The sequence below is a fragment of the Phocoena sinus genome, chromosome 16 (genome assembly GCF_008692025.1).
Source record: "Phocoena sinus isolate mPhoSin1 chromosome 16, mPhoSin1.pri, whole genome shotgun sequence".
Lineage (NCBI taxonomy): Eukaryota > Metazoa > Chordata > Mammalia > Artiodactyla > Phocoenidae > Phocoena > Phocoena sinus.
This window is the reverse complement of record NC_045778.1, coordinates 69,434,612-69,451,792: the sequence shown is the minus strand read 5'-3', so window position 1 is coordinate 69,451,792 and position 17,181 is coordinate 69,434,612. Positions and strand designations below refer to the sequence as shown.

The window sequence follows — 17,181 nt, the reverse complement described above, 5'->3', positions numbered from 1 at the left end:
CTCGGTTTGCAGAGAATTAATTCAAGGGTGTAACATCTACAAGACATATGACTGTTTGTGGCCATGCTTTAGTGATAGCAAAGCAGGCAAGATTCAGGGGGGCCTTGAGTGGGACATGTTTTAAATAATTGATCATGAGAACAAAGCAATTGATTAATCTCTTTCACTGGCAGCTCTATTTTTGTTTAACATCTTTATTGGAGTATAATTGCTTTACAATGGTGTGTTAGTTTCTGCTGTATAACAAAGTGAATCAGCTAGACATATACATACATCCCCATAACTCCTCCCTCTTGCGTCTCCCTCCCACCCTCCCCATCCCACCCCTTTAGGTGGTCACAAAGCACTGAGCTGATCTCCCTGTGCTATGCGGCTACTTCCCACCAGCTATCTATTTTACATTTGTTAGTTTATATATGTCCATGCCACTCTCTCACTTCGTCCCAGCTTACCCTTCCCCCTCCCTGTGTCCTCAAGTAGCAGCTCTATTTTTTTATGAAAGGAATCTATGCTTTTCCCTGGGCATTTGTTAACTTTCAACCAAAGCAAAGACAAATGGAGCATCCAGAGTTAAAAACCTAAATAGAGCCTCTACTGAATTTCGACCTTAAATTGGGATTGTGTGATCATTTGGACGGGAAAGTTTTACTTTGCGCCACCAGTGAAAAGTATTTTCAGCAAAGCTGTTAATATAAAATAGACCAAAAGTTTTTTTTAATTTTTAAAATGTTCACCTTTAGATATTTTTGGTTAAAAAGAGTAACTCCTTTGTCAAAGTGTAGTTTTCAAAAAGTTAAATACCTGACTCTCATACAAATATGGAATGAACATGTACCAGAGATTTAGTCAATTCATTAATGAAGGAACTAGCAGAATGTAAAGCTGGTTCAAAGGAGAACCAAAGGAATGGGTTTAAAGGCATTCAAGAAAAGGTGTTGAGATAAGATGCCAGGGTTAGATACAAAACTGGTTAGCACTCTAACAGGAGAGTAAATCTGGACAGAAATCATCTGCACATCTACTGAACAAGAATCTACAAGTTATGGTTAACTTTCAAAGTCCAGGCTTTTAATTAGTAGTAAAGAGCTTGTCAAACAGAGATCCAGTGCCCTGGGTCATGAAATAATTCTGTGTGGGCTGTACTCCGGCATGACACTGGAGGAACACGCTTCTCTCCTTCACCTTGTTTACAAGGTTTGGATAATTTTCCTTAACATCTGATTATTAAAGTGAGCTTTTACCTGTACAGGCACCAAGAATAGTCAAATTCTTGGAGACAGCAAGTAGAGTGGCGGTTGCCGGGGGCTGGGGGGAGGGAGGGAGAATGGGGAGTTATTGTTTTATGGGTCCAGACTTTCAGTTTTGCAAGATGAAAGATGTCCTGTGGATGCATGGGGGTGGTGACTGCACAACTATGTGAATGTGCTAAATGTCACTGAACTGTACACTTAAAAATGGTTAAGATGGTCCATTTTACGTTGTGTGTACGAGCAAAATTAAATAATTTTAAAAAGTGAGCTGACCATAGGTATGTGAAGAAAAAGTTAACAATTCTTCATCCTACTGAGATAACCCATTTAATAACCCTATGTTTGTCTTAACTCACTTTTCCTCATTCATAAAAGCATAAGTAGACTTTTTTTAAAAAGGGATTATTAAAATTCTTTGTGAAATTTTCTCTTTTAATATGTCCTGGACAGGCCTCTAGGTTACAGACATTGATCTAACCCATTCTTTTGTTTTGGTGGTACGTGGGCCTCTCGGTGTTGTGGCCTCTCCCTCTGCGGAGCACAGGCTCCGGACGCGCAGGCTCAGCGGCCATGGCTCACGGACCCAGCCGCTCCGCAGCATGTGGGATCTTCCCGGACCGGGGCACGAACCCGTGTCCCCTGCATCGGCAGGCGGACTCTCAACCACTGCGCCACCAGGGAAGCCCTAACCCATTCCTTTTAATGCAAACTCCATAGACTGGATATATCGTAATTTATCCAACTATTGCTCTGCTGATGGAAATTTGAGTTGTTCCCAGGTTTGGGGTGTTTTTTTTTTGCCAGTACACAAACTGTTACAATAAGGCTGTTTTAATACAAGAAAGTGATGCTGAAGGCCAGGGCCTGAGTAAAGATGACAAGAAGGCAGAGGAGGGAAATGGATCAAAGAAATGTTTTCTTGGGAAAATGGATTGGATTTAGTGGACAGTTGAAAATTTTGGTGTAAGAGTGGGAGAATGCATAGCGCTGCCATTTTATTAAAAGTGGGAATAGCAGAATGTTTCAGAAGAGATGGCAGAGAAGCTGAGAGGGTAGAGTTTGTTTTGACAAGGCTGTGTTCGAGTTAGGTGTGCCGTCTCTGCCCAGCTTGGGGAGAGAGTGGGAGAATGCATAGCGCTGCCATTTTATTAAAAGTGGGAATAGCAGAATGTTTCAGAAGAGATGGCAGAGAAGCTGAGAGGGTAGAGTTTGTTTGGACAATGCTGTGTTCGAGTTAGGTGTGCCAGCTGCCCAGCTTTATCCCACAGATAAAGACATAGATTTGAGAATCCTTCACATAAAGTTATAGTTGAAGCTCTGAGAGTGGATGAGACCTGTTCCCAGGGAGGCCTTGTATTCTAGAGGAAGGAGGTGACATCCATGGGAGTTCCTTGCATTTAGGGGTCTGGCCAAGGAGACTGAGAAGTTTTGGTCAGAGGAGGAACAGGCAAGTAAAGCCTGGAGAGGGAAGAGTCTGAGATTACGTCCCAACTAGTCCAGTCTTGGGAAATGTAATAACGTTAAGTACTCTTAGGTCTGAGCAGTACAGACGTTCCCTCTCACTGCTTGCTGTGTGTGCCTTTCATGACCCCTGCCTCTGTGAGTCCGTTTTCAAACACTGGTTTCCTTGTGTATAAACCACCGGAAACAGTGGTACAGTTTGGTAAGCCAATTTGGGCCACTGCTTTGAATTTAAGGACTAAGCCAGGGCTTCCCTGGCGGTGCAGTGGTTGAGAGTCCGCCTGCCGATGCAGGGGACACGGGTTCGTGCCCCGGTCTGGGAGGATCCCACATGCTGCTGAGTGGCTGGGCCCTTGAGCCATGGGCACTGAGCCTGCGCGTCCGGAGCCTGTGCTCCACAACGGGAGAGGCCGCAACAGTGAGAGGCCTGAGTACCGAAAAAAAAAAAAAAAAGGACTAAGCCAAATCAAATAATCAAATTTCAAAGGGGCACAGTTTGATTTTAGTTTGGCATCTCTCAACAGTAATTACAAAGTCATTTTTTAAGGCTATATTAGGTTCATATAAACTAAGACTTCATTATTAAAGGACAGGATGTGTCAACTTCACAAAACCATGTGAACTAGAGAGGCTGCAGAGGTTCCCTAAGGAAGCAGTGAACACAGGGATTTCTAAAATATTTAGAATTAGCTTTGAAGCTGTCTCAACAATCTGTATTACCATAATTGCCCTATTGCCACCAGATCTTTTTATAAAGGATCTGTGAATTTTTACATTCTGTCTACCTTAGGTGATTGGAAGAGAGACTGAAGGGAATTATTAGCAGTCCAAATGCCTTATTTTGTTACCTTTCATGGTTTTGAGAAATACCCAAGTTTGGAAGAGCAACTGAGTCATTGGAACTGCTTGATGCCACTGAGGAGTGAAACCGGTGGGAATTTGCCAAATTTGAGGCTGGATTCAATTTATAATAATTCAAAACTTGGTTCCCAGTGTTATATCAGATACCATGGTTGGAGGTCCCTAAAGACAAATCAAAAGAAGTGAAGCTGAGGACTCTTAGCCATGAAGTGCTTTGTCATCTTGTGGGAAAATAAAAAAGAATACATAGGAAAATATTGAAGAAAGATCTCTAAGGTGTCCTGTGGCCCTCAGGATTGTGGTTACTGTTGTTGAAGGAATTTGCAGGTAGAGTGGGCTTAGTCCATACTTGAGTTCTCTCGACCCACAGGACCATTTGGTAAGGAAAAGGCAGGTGTGGGAGCAGTGGGGGACTGGCAGGTTAGGGAGGCGGCAGGTGATGAACAAGCTGGTTTCCAGGTAATGTGATCACAGTAGGGTTATATGGTGGTCATTTTCAGGCATGACGGACTCAGGCCATCATCTTGGGTTACTTGATTATAAATTGCAAAGAAGGAGGTCATAGCTGTGGAGTGTTGATCTAAACAAAGACAGATGAACCCACAGTGGAAAGCTTGTTGTAGGTTCTGCGTCACCTTGAGTGTCTTTAGTAGTTTGCCGTTAGTAGAGACTGCTACCTGAGGGTGGGGCGGTAAGATGCCGTCAGAATCTTACTGTGCTCAACGCTAGTTCATCCTGTGTTCATGTGTCATGGGAACTTATCATGTGTTCCAGTAGGTCCTTAGGAGAGCAATTTAGTGACTGAACTCACCTCGTCCCTACCCCAGCTGAGTGCCCATACCAACTGCTTGCAGGAATAATCAGGACAAATCCTGGATTCTTTGCCCAAGGCCCTGAAGTGTCATCCAAACTTGGGGAGAGAGAGGTTAAGAATGGAGATTTCCAGCTTTGGTGTTGCTTCCCAGTCACTTGGCAGTGGAAAATCTTTACTCGCAGAGGCTGCCTTTGCTTTATTTTTGGACCAGTTGCTGAGTCCTGCTCTGGTCTTGCCTGAACATGCACACCTGGAATCCCAGGACCTGCTTCTTTTTGCGCCATCTCCGTAATTCACAGCTGCACAGTTTTGAAAGAGACGCCAAAATCCAGACACAGCAAAGCAGCCTCTTTTGCGTGTGCTGAGGTCCTGAATGACAGTTTTATCTTGGACATGTTCCCTTTTCTTTCCTCTTCTGCTTGTTCATTTTTATCTCTCTCTGTAATATATAAATAATGGACTTATCCTATTTACTGCACAAAGAGAAAATTAAACGTCTGAATTGTTTAGAACTATGGGAAAGTATTTCCAGAGTGTGAAAAAATAGACACTGGACATTTCAGCTTTTGGTGTAGTGGGAATTTATTACTCAGCTCAGTAACAGTTTTGGTCCAAACCAAGCAGTTGTGTGGGCAAGCCGTGCTTTCCTGAATAGCACTGCAAGAGACAGTTTTGTTCATATTTGAGACCGCGTGAACCAAAGGTATTTTTCCATCAAAGACTGATTATCTCTGAATCTTAGACGTATCACAGAAGCTGTGGAGCCCTAGCCAATGGATTTTACTTGCAGGAGACATTGCATAGTTCCCAAAGGGGAGGGAAGCAAAAGGGGAGGGAGGCAAGAGAGAATCAGAGCCCAACAATAAATAGCTCTTTGTACCAGTCCCCCCCTCCCAAACCCCATACTGCTGAGATCATAGAGTAAGTTAGCAGCATGCAGTAGAAGGCATTGCTGCCCAGCGGCTTGGCAGATGATGACCAGATGTGAACTTGTCTGTCCACAGTGTGTGGCTGTGACCTGGCCCAAGGGGGCTTCTTCATAAAGAACGGAGAGTATCTCTGCACCCTGGACTACCAGAGGATGTATGGCACGCGCTGCCATGGCTGTGGGGAGTTTGTGGAAGGAGAGGTGGTGACCGCCCTGGGCAAGACCTACCATCCCAACTGCTTTGCTTGTACGATCTGCAGGTAAGTGTGGCTTTCCCCAACAGAGAAGCGCTGGGTTCTGCTGTCAAAGCTTGGAATGTGCGCTTTGGTCTTGGGTTGTACTTAGTCTCTCTTTTTTTTTTTTTAGTGTTTATTTATTTTGGCTGTGCCTGGTCTTAGCTGTGGCATATAGGATCTTTTAGTTGCCGCATGTGGGATCTAGTTCCCCGACCAGGGATTGAACCCGGGCCCCCTGCATTGGGAGTGTTGAGTCTTAACCACTGGACCACCAGGGAAGTCCCTTGAGTTGTACTTAGTCTTAAAATATCTTTTCTTTAAAAAAAAATTTTTTTATTGAAGTACAGTTTGATTTACAGTGTTGTGTTAGTTCCAGGTGTACAGCAAGGTGATTCAGTTATACAAATATACACATATATCTTTTTCATGTTCTTTTCCATTATAGATTATTACACGATATTGAATATAGTTCCCTGTGCTATACAGTAGGACCTTGTTGTTTATCTATTTTACATATAGTAGTTTGTATCTGTTAAGTCCTAATTTATCCCTCCCCCTCGGTAACCATAAATTTGTTTTCTATGTCTGTGGGTCTATTTCTGTTTTGTAAGTAAGTTCATTTGTATCATTTTTTTTAGATTCCACATATATGTGATATCATACATTTGTCTTAAAATATTTTTGTCTGATGCACCTTTAGATGTTTTTATTTTCCTAGTGTGTTATCAGGCTTAGTCAAAAAATAAGTTATTTAGGAAACTTTATATGTGATATCCTCCACTAAATAATGTGACTGATTTTAAGTGCCTTGAAACCAAATCTGAAAGCAGCTCTAGATCTTGAGACATTTTGAGCAATGGAAACATGGGAGGAAATGGCATAAATACTTGGAAAGATGAAGCTTATTTGGAAGTATCAGTGTGTGGGAGTGGGTGTGTAAAATAGTTGCATTTGCTCTATAACCAGGGAGAGCAAACTGCCCCATGGGCCAAATTAGACCCAATACCTGTTTTGTAAATAAAGTTTTATTGGAACACAGCCATGCCCGTTTGTTTATGTATTGTCTATGGCTGGTTCCAAGTGACAGTGGCAGAGTTGAGCAGTTGTGACAGAAACCTTATGATCTGCACAGTCTAAAAATATATTTACAATTTGATCTTTCAGGGGAAAAGTTGCCAACCCCTCCTCTCTATCATCCACCAAGGTTAGATCTTTACTGCACAAAGCAGCTTGATTAGAATGGTCAGAGAGAAGAAGGAAACTGTGTGAAGTGTGAGTGGAAAATGTGGTTCATTGTTGTTGTGTTTTGAGTGCAACACATTACAGAATTTACAATGGGTTCGATTCCTATAATGAGGAGACTCACCAATAAAGGATCAGCTACTTAATTGACCCATACTAATCAGGCAATCCCATGCCTTTTGGAATGGTGTTGATTCTGTGTGCTCCATTTTGCTATGCCTTTGTAAAAACTACAGTTCAGTTCAGTTTGTTTTGTATTTCAGCATTTCATGTTTCTAGGCCAGAGAAATGTAAACTCTAGAAGGGTAAATATGATTTTGTATAATTAATTAACAAGATAATACACATGGATAAATTGTAATAAGATTTAGATGAAATATTCATAATCAAATTATTTTAATAACTTTATATAACTATTAGCCCATTTTTAAATTATATATATTTTTAAATCATAATTTAAAAATTCTGGGTTAATGAGCTGAAATTTTTTCTGTATTTAATCAAAAGCAAAGCTTCCTCTTGACCTCTCCTTTTTCAGGCTGTAGCTCACAGCCTGGTTAAGAGCCTGGACTGGCATTCGGGAGACCTGAGTCCTGGTCCTGCTTCCTGGGCTGATTTGAGACCTATGTGAGCTAACTTTTCCACAGCAATTGTCTCATCTGTAAGGCGAGAGGCTGTGAACTGCATACAAGTGATTCCCCAAACCTGGATGGTCACTGGAATCCCCTAGGGAGGGTCTCTTTAAAATATCCATTTCTAGCCTTTCTCCCTCTTAACTCATGATGATTTAGTGGTTTCTGAAGGGCCACCAAGGAGGAGGAGACTCAGTCAGGTTGGAGGGCGCTGGCCCTGGTAAACTCCAAGAGGCTTCCTGATCTTGGCCCTGAGAGATCATTGCTTCAAGTTGGTAACGGACAAACATTTATCAGCTGTAGTCCTGTCCCTGCATGTTTGAGCCAGCAGAGAGGTGCCCACTGTTGCTGCTGCTGTATGATGCCAATTTCCTCTGAGGAGGCCACCTTTACAGTTTACAAATTGCATTCATGTAGAAATTAATTTGACCCTCTGAGCAATTCTGTGAAGTCAATCAGGAATTTGTATCCCTACTTATGAGTGACTTTGAGACTCGGAGTGTAAGGGGTTTTCCCAGTCCCTCACATCGCAAGGCCAAGATTTGTACTCAGGTGTTCTGACTCTAAATCCAGTTCTCCTTCTATTACAAACATTCAGGCAAATAGGAGGAAGTGAACCCATATGGGCAGAGGACGTAGGGAAATGAAGGGGGGTCATTTATGAAATAACAAAATTCAAAATTCAGAAGACCTGGTCGCATTGTTGAGAACTGGACTCTGGTTTGTCCCATGGTAGATCTGTGTGGGGTTCAAGTTTAAAAATAGAAGCTTAGATCAGATGCAGGGCCTGGACTAGGGTGAAGCCAGGGAGGCTCCTGGGCGCACAGTTTAAAGGGGTGCTTACTCCCGGGTCATTCGGCACTCCTGACAGCGGGGGGCCTCCTTAGATGCTTTGCCTCGGGTGCCTCGCTGCCCTCACCCTGGTCCTGGCCCTGATCAGAGGCAAAGAACCTGAGCTTATTGTGTCTGTGGACTCTTCATCCCCTGAGGGCCTCCTTACAGAGCAGATTGGAGGCTCGCTTGGTTTTACTTAATAAGTGTGAAGCGATAGGCCTGTTGGTATCCACCGGAGTGTGACTTTGATTATTAAAGACAGGGCGAGTTCTGAGTTGGTGGATACCACCTGCACCTGCCTGTGGCTTGGTCTCCCTAGCTGGTCATTCCACGCAAGTTGCTTAACCTCTCTGGGCCTTATCTGAGCAATGGAAAGTAACGTGGCACCAGGAGAGAAGAGGAGAGGAGAGACCACCTCAACTCAGCACTTCTAAAATTTGACGGTGTGAGAGTTTAAAACTCTTCCTTGATGACTGGCAACAAGCACATTTGTGGAGTTAAGTCCAAATTTACTATCTGTGCGTGCATTATGGTTAATCACCAACTGTTAGGCGGCCAAAGGGCAACTTAAGGCAGCTGTGAACGTAAAACATGTCCAGAAGCTTGAATTTGTTCTTAAGAAATTGCTTCTGACTCAGATGTGTGGGGATGTTTGGCTTATGAGTTTCAAATTTCCTGATTGACAGAATCACACATTTGAAAACTCATGATGAAGATCATTGGCAAATTGGTCAGTTGCAAGAAAGTAGGCGTGGAAACTGTCATATGGCTATTAATTAATGACTTTTTTTAAAGCTATCTGCCTGCTGAAGTGGGAGCAGAAGACACTGATAACATACCTGAAGAAGGCAATATTTTTGCAACGTGTGCTGTTATTGATGAATATCTAATGTGAAAGGAAAATATCTTTCTGAAAAGAAGCTAATACTAATTTTTAAACAGATATTTATCGCATCTTCGTATTTCTCCAAGTTTATAAGGGACTGGGCCCCTAGCACTGTGAGATATTTAGTTCGCCCATTCAGACGTCCAGGACCAAGTCTAATTCAGCATAATTATCACACTGGTCCAGGGAACTTAAAGAGTTAATGCTTGACCTGTAACCAGTTCTCTTGGGGAAGGGCCTTAAGCTTGAATAGGAATCCATGGCATTTAAAATATTTCTTCCTGGAGGTGTTTCCATTTGGAAAAGGAAAATCGTACTGTGTGCCCTGCTAGGTGACTTGTTGGAACATCCCTCCGCTAATGAGTGGAGGTAGACGGTATCATTTTACTATCTGGTTGCCTGGAGAAGCTGCGCATTCTCCTTTCCTCTCAAAATGAGGCACGTTTGTGTGTTTGTCTGGACTGGATCCAGCTGGCTGGCTGGCTTCAGGCTGCATTTCAAATGGTTTGGCTCCTCTTCGAAGCAGTGAATTGGCACCAGAGGCCAGCCAAGCAGGGGTGAGGAAGAGGAATGAAATTGCTGCAGTGACCTTGAGGGCAAATGTCTTTCTGTCTCCAGGCGCCCGTTTCCACCCGGTGACCGAGTCACGTTCAATGGGAGAGACTGCCTTTGCCAACTGTGTGCACAGCCGATGTCTTCCAGCCCTAAAGAAGCCTCCTGCTCTGGCAGTAAGTGCCCCAGCCACCTGTTGACATGAATTCCTTCATTCCTCAAAGGTAGCTTAGGCAGGTACCTTCCTTTTTGAGAAACTCTGGTAGCCGGAGCCAAGAGGAGGCCTATATCTAAGGCGTTTTCAGTTGTAAAACGTGATGCGTGGAGAAGCCTTCACTAAAACCCATGCAGTGAGAAGCATCTCCCTTATTTCAAAAGGACAGAAGTAGAATTTGACATCACACTGTGTATTTTGATTGTAAATGAAGGAAAAAGAATTATAAACTATTACATCAGAAACGCCCCTCTCTGGTCATGGAGGTTAAGCTGTGAGAGCGCTTGGTGGTGATGTGATTGATGTCTCTGTGTATTAGAAAAGCTCTCCCCACTGTGCCTTGGGCAAATGTGGTGGTTATTATTTACTCTTAAATAATTCTTTATCACCCTTAAGTATTCTTTATTCACCTGGAGGGTTTCTGACATTTATTCACTGAACAGATAATTTGCTGAGCACGTACAATGTGTGTGTCATTCACACTAGAGATACAGGCGTGGACAGAACATACTCAGAATCCTCAGGAAACTTATTTTTTAGTAGGAGCAGGTAGACAATGAATGCATGTACAAAAATATCTAATACGTGAAGAAAATTAAAGTAGGAAGAAAAAACAGGGCAATGGGTCTGTGTTTGTATGGGGCAATCAGGGAGACCACTCTTAAAAAGTGTCACCCAAGGCGAGATCGGGAGAAAGTATGGGACAACCTATCCATACATCATGGGATTGGTAATTCTTGATGACAAGGCTTGTCTGACCTGTATGAATCCAAAGAAAACCAACTTCCTTCCAAATAAAAATAGTGGCGAATTGCAGTATATCTTGTAGTAAATAGCATTGGGTAGGTCAGTTCACTCTGAAGTGAGAGGGATTCTGAACTCAGGACAGCAAGCAAGGAAGCTCTCCTTCCCTCTGTTTCCTGGGGCGTTAGGACATGGACTAGATAGAGGTTTGCCTCGGTTTCTGTGTATTGTGCCCATCCTCAGAGAACAAATGCCTTTAAACCCTGCCAGTCTCAGCACATAAGAATGAGATAAGCCCCTTCTGCTCCGGAGGAATTTCTTGTAATTTATAACAGCACTTCCAAATCCTCCTGTTAAAGTAGAAGAGTTATAACTGTTAAAAATAAGAATGTTATGACCAAACGTATTTACATAGAAATTGGATTTTGACCATTGGGAGAAAAGAAGAAAATAAACGTGTTAGTGCATCTTATTCAACACACATGATCAGATCCTTAGCATGTGGATTTATATGCCCTACTAATAAAGAGCAGCAGCCTGGGTAGGATAAGGGCTACAAAACAGGACGCTATCCTAGACCCCTAATAGGGTTTCAAGTCCCTCATTGTGCTTACCTACTCTGCCCCCTGCAGGTCATTGGGAAGGTGACCTAGGTTGAGAATAGGTACCCCTTGCTTGAGAGGGCTTGCTTTGAAAGTATGTTACCAAAAAACTTTGCAGGAATTCTTCAGTCTAGTTAAGAAAAAGAGGATATTATGAGTCCCAGGATAGGATGACAATCTATAACAGAAGATCATGTCCGTAGGCCTATTATGGGACTGGCTGCATCCTCAAATTCAGTGGAGTCCTTTAGTCCAACTATCTTTCTTGATAGGTGAGAATATTGCAGCCCATGAGGATATTCAAGGTCACACAAGCTATCCAATAATAAGGTAGGGTTAGAGGCAGGGCTTCTGACTGCGAGTTTGGGGCTGTCTTTTTGTTTCATCTCATACTCCTCATTGTTTGGTTTAAGAAACAGAAGGAGGATATTTTTAAAGGCTTCCAGTCCTCTTCCTCCATGTAATTTGGAAGCATATTTCCTAATCATAGCTCCACCAAAATGGTTATTCCAATTTTTATTAAACATTGTTTTGCTTTATCTATATTTTCTTTTTCTATATGACATAGTTGTTATGCACATAAAAAAGAAATTAAAATTCTAAGTATAAAAATGTATCAGACTCAAATTCATTACATTTCTAATGCTAGATTTAACAGTTATTGCGTATGTGCAAATTGTTGGACCAAATCATATTTTCTCCTTTGCTCCCAATGGATGAAACCCCTTTTCTCTGTGCAGCTGCTTTGGTCAGAACATTTTTATTTTCAACAAGTACTTGTCTGTTTAGATAAGTACTCAAATAGCATTTCTGGGGCGCGTGGGTGTGGGTGTCTGTCAAAAAGAGAGCTCTTATATATGGATACACACATGCAAAGTACCCAAAGGAGGCAGGCACACAAGTACAAGAGCAAGTGAATTTTCAGCAAGTTTCTGAAATTCGTTGGAGCATAATTAGAAAACACCTGGTTATTCTTTGTAATTCTTTAAGAAATGCCCTATATTTTAAAACTATACTGATGTTACTTTGATTCTTATTTTTTAAAAAATAATGTAACTTGGCAACGCTTCCTAAAGAAAAGCAAATCATGAAACTTTTCTTTGCTAATGTTCACAGTGTTGGTGAAATAGATCAGAGAGCCAAGGTCCTCTCTTTCCTTTGAAATGTTCTTTCACAAATGAGTTTGCTCTTCTGAACTGAAATTTTATTTCACATTCTGTGGCTGGTTTTCCATAATCACTGAATAGGAGGTGAAGACAGTGTGAGAGGGAGAGAAGAAGTGAAGAGTGGCCAATGGAAGCAAGTCAATGATGTGATGAGAATTAACACAAAATAGGCTCTGTTAGAGCTTACTCAGTAGAGGTGCAATTTCAGCTACTCAGGGGCCACCATGTCTGTGTTGCTCTAATTTAGGGAGACGTCCCAGTGGAGTGCCTGTGATGTCTTGGGTACTCTGCTTGGTGCTTTCTTCCACATTACAGTAACTCTTCTCACCTTTATTTTATTTTCTTCTTAAAACATTTGCGTAGTACTCACTGTGATCAGGAACTGTGTAGCTGGTGTACAAATTTTAACTCATTTAATCCTCAAAACCACCCTATAGGTTGGTACTAAAACTATCCCCTTTTCACAGATGAAGAAACAAAGGGCCATAGATGTTAAACAATTTGCCCAAGGTTACACAGTGGTAGAGTCGGGATACAAACCCAGGCTCCAGATGCCATGTTACTGTCCCGGATATTTATTTCATAATGTAGGTATCACTCTCTGATTTCCAAAGATGTGGGGTGCTGAGCCTTGGAGCAGTGACCTGACTTGTCTGTGGATTTACTCGAGTGTCTGCCTGCAAGGGCTGTGTGCTTCCTATGTGCCACAGTTGCCTCCCTGGTGTAGCGAGGTTTGGTGAATAGAAACCATCAGGAAGTTACTCATAGAAACAAACTACTTCAATTAAAGATTATTGCCCTTGAATTAGTCAAAACTGTTGCTGCACCCAGTCTAATGCAATTTGAATCCAATAAGCAACAAACATTATATAGCATGGAGATAATAGTAAACATTGCCTCACAGGGTTACAATGAACCTTAATTAAACTGCTTTTATAATTGATTAAAAAGAATCAATTGCCCATGTCTAGCCGATTCATTCTTTAGAAATAAAAATGTATGTCCAGAAAGCATGATGCTCTCCCAGAGGTTTATTGACACTCCTTTAAGGCCTAACTTCACTCCATTCCATGTATCTGCCAGTAATTGAGGGACTGGTTCTTGTGGTGTAAGGAGCCACGTGAGGGGGAGTCTGTGTGTGACAACCTAGAGGGTAGGGAATCGGCTTTGGATGTTGCTTCCTGCATGGCTCTGGTCTATTTCAGGCATCCGAACAGAAGTGGGCTGCTGTCTGCGATCACCCTTTCCGTTTCAAAGGGTGTCTGACTAGTGTCTGATTGTGTGTGGGTTTGGCAGATTGATGCGATGAACACCCCCCCACACACATACATCCAAGCCCATCTTCCTCTCCTTTACCCCCTCTGTACAGCATTGCCAGTGTTCCAACTGCAGTTGGAACTCCTAAGGTATTGGGGCACATGCTCTGCTTGGACTGAATTTAAATCATTTCAGATAAACAGTCATGTGCATGTTTTCAAAGGGGAGGAAGAAGTTTTCAATTATTTTACTTTTCTATTTGGTGCAATAGCTTTTAATAGTTGCAAGATAATTTTTCTTTTATCTATGTCCTCTCTCAAAAAAACATTTGCAGGTTGAGTGGGATTGTCTGCTGAGGCCCCTACAGTAGGTGGAGTGGTGACGGTCTGACGCTGGCATCTGACTGCCTGGGGCAGGCTCTGGCTCTAGCCATCTCCTGACCTCTCCATCCTCCAGGTCCTCTTCCGTAAAATGGGATGGCAATAGGTACCTACCTCGTAGGATTAATTAAGTAAATAGATAAAAGTACTGACTACTTATAAAACAAAAACTTATTGTTCACGCATTGACTTCTGAATTTTTGTGTAGGACAATCTTTGCTTTTTGTGACTGTGCGTTTTTCACTCTACCATTCATGGTGGCTGTCTTTTCTGTTCGTTTGATATTTTCCACCAATATGTAAAACCATTGAAGGCAGGAACACGTGCACACATACAAACCATGGACTGTTGGGTTTTGACTCATGGACTGTTGGGTTTTGCGGCCAGGTCTTCAAAACAGATCAGCCCCACCTTCTTGAGACACTTTCTTCCAGTAGGATAGGATGGCAGAGGAGGCTTGGCAGGCTTCTGCTAAAGAGTATGCGTTCTGGACAGGTTGATGGCTGCTTTTTATCCCAGTTCTACCACATACAGGCTGTGTGGCCTTGAGAACTCAGTCTCTGCCAGTGTTTCTTTGCCTATAAAATAGGAAACAGTGATAGTTCCTTTCTTGGGCTTCCCTGGTGGTGCAATGGTTGGGAATCCGCCTGCCAGTGCAGGGGACATGGGTTCGAGCCCTGGTCCGGGAGTATCCCACATGCCGCGGAGCGGCTGGGCCCGTGTGCCGTAACTACTGAGCCCGCGTGCCACAACTACTGAAGCCCATGCTCTGCGACAAGAGAAGCCACCACAATGAGGAGCCCACACACAGCAATGGGGACCCAAGGCAGCCAAAAATAAATAAATGAAATTAAAACAAATAATAATAGTTCCTTTCTCATTGGGTTGTTCTGGGGATCATATAAGTAAAGTACTTAAAAGATTCATGATACCTAATAAGCTCATCCAAATGTTAACCATTGTTCTTTAAGGAAGTTACAAGACTAGAACTTGAGCTTAGAGATAATTTAGAATCAGAAAGGAACAGAAGAAGAGAGCGTAGCATGCTGGTTTCAAATATGGGCTCTACCTTTCAGAGGGCTTGGGTTTCACTCCTGGTCCTGCTTCTTCCTAGCCATGAAGTCATGGACAAGCTATTGGATGTCTCAGAACCTTCATGCTCTCATCTGAAAATCGGAAAATAGCTACTCCTAAGGGTTGTTATGGGAATTAAATAAGATAATACTACGTGGGAGGACAGTCTAAATGTGGGGAGGGTACTTGTAAAAACAGCACAGGGGGAACCCAAACAGAGCAAAGGCTTTGTTCTTCCACGTCCTGAGAAGAAAAGCTGGAAGGTTAGAGCAAGGGTGCCAGGTCTCCGGAGGCTCTAAGGGGTTTGGCAATGTGGAGCTTGGCTTAACCTGGAGGACAACCAGATGAAAACAATGTTCCAGAAAGATTAAGGTGGTAATGGCAATGGTGGTGTGCAAAATCGGTGATTTGACATCAGTGATCAGAGCTGGGGAGACCATTGGTTGTGGGTACAGGTAATGGCCGTGAGAAAAGGTGAGGAAGATGAATGAAAGGACTAAGTCAAAGAAAGATATGGATGTCGTTCATTCATTCAATGAGCATTTCTTTGGGCACCTACTGTGTTCCTGGCACCAGCCAAATTCTTTACTGCACAGTTAACATCATGTATGACGGTGATACATTTGTCACAATTAAAAAACCAACATTAGTACATAACCTGTAGCATTTTAATTGTTTAAATGTGTGCCCACCTCCACCACCAAGTTAATGAACTCATTAAAGATAAGGACCCTGCTGTCTTTCTCTCTTATACAAGGTCTAGCACATAAAGCCCTAAATAAACACTCCAGAAATTGAATCAAAGCCATCTTTATCTCTAAACAGAGCTAATAACAATCTTCTCTTTATAAATGGGTTTAAGTGTTCATTGTAAAACAATACAAATTTTACAGAAAAGTACAAAGAAGGAGATGAAAATCACCCGAAATCCCATCACAATGAGATTACCTCTGTTAACATCTTGGTGGATATGCTTCTGGATTTTGCTCTAAGTGCTATAGACACATGTACAACTTCGCATAAATTCTTCCCATAGCATTTTGGTCATGTGTCTTCTCATCAAACATCATTTGTTCTTTTGAGTGTCACACAAAAGATTGAAAGCTTTGAATTTGCTTAGGCTCCCTGGCTACAGGGCCAGCTCACAGGTGTCCCGGCCAAAGCTGTGCTTTGCATTTCTACTGTGACAGTTATTACCACATAGCTCCCCTAGCTCTTTGCATCTTTTTCTCTCCAACCAGACTGTGAGCTACCTAATGACAAGCTCTTTTATTTTTTTCCCCCTAAGAATAGCACTGTGCACACAGCAAGTACATGAATGTTCATTTAGTGGGTAAATTGATGTCATCCCAGGAGAACCTTTCAGGTAATAAATCTCAGCTCCCAGGTCTGGAATGTTGAGTTCTGAATGCTACTTGAATGACGATGGTGACAATGGCTTTTGTGGTTTTGTAAAATTACATGGTACAGCTTGGGTGCATGAGGGCAAGGTGTATCGGCATGTTTAAATGTTCATTTTCTCATCTTATTTACAAGTCTTTCCTCTTATTTAATAAAAGGGGAAGGAGCTATTGCTTTAGAGAATTTGGCTGATGACAGCATCACAAGGTTTTTTTGATTTTTGGGGGGTTTTTTTTCGGTAGAAGTGTCAGGGAATGTATTTCCCAACTTTGAGTGTGAGGTTAGAGAGGCCTCACCTGTCTGGGCACTTAGGGTGCCAGCCCCTGGCCTGGAAGGACAGGGTCTAACCTGACATGGCAGTTCCAATATTGCTCTACTGGGTACGGATTAGACTGTTGAGAGAGTTTGGAATTGACATAGTAGCCAAAGATTCATTGCTGGAGGACAAGGTATGTCGCAAAAAGGAACATTAATATTTAGATGTTTCAGACTGAAACCTGTTACAATTATGAGTCAGACATAAAGATCCCAGAGTGACATATCTTTTCACTTAACCAGAAACTGGATTATCTCCGTTGCAAGAAAGGAAGAAAAGTTCCCGCCTTATAGGGAATGGGTCCAACTAAGGGGCAAAAAGGGAAAATGGG

General features: G+C 42.4%; 1 protein-coding gene across 3 annotated transcripts in view; it reads left to right on the top strand.

Annotated features, from left to right (window-relative positions):
* Positions 1-17,181, top strand: part of ABLIM1 (actin binding LIM protein 1) — a 327,977-nt gene that overhangs the window by 197,916 nt on the left and 112,880 nt on the right. For all 3 annotated transcript variants that reach the window (XM_032607411.1, XM_032607410.1, XM_032607414.1), the window contains exons 3-4: positions 5,391-5,574; positions 9,763-9,872. In XM_032607411.1, coding sequence (XP_032463302.1) covers positions 5,391-5,574; positions 9,763-9,872 — 294 coding nt within the window. The remainder of the gene's footprint in view (positions 1-5,390; positions 5,575-9,762; positions 9,873-17,181) is intronic.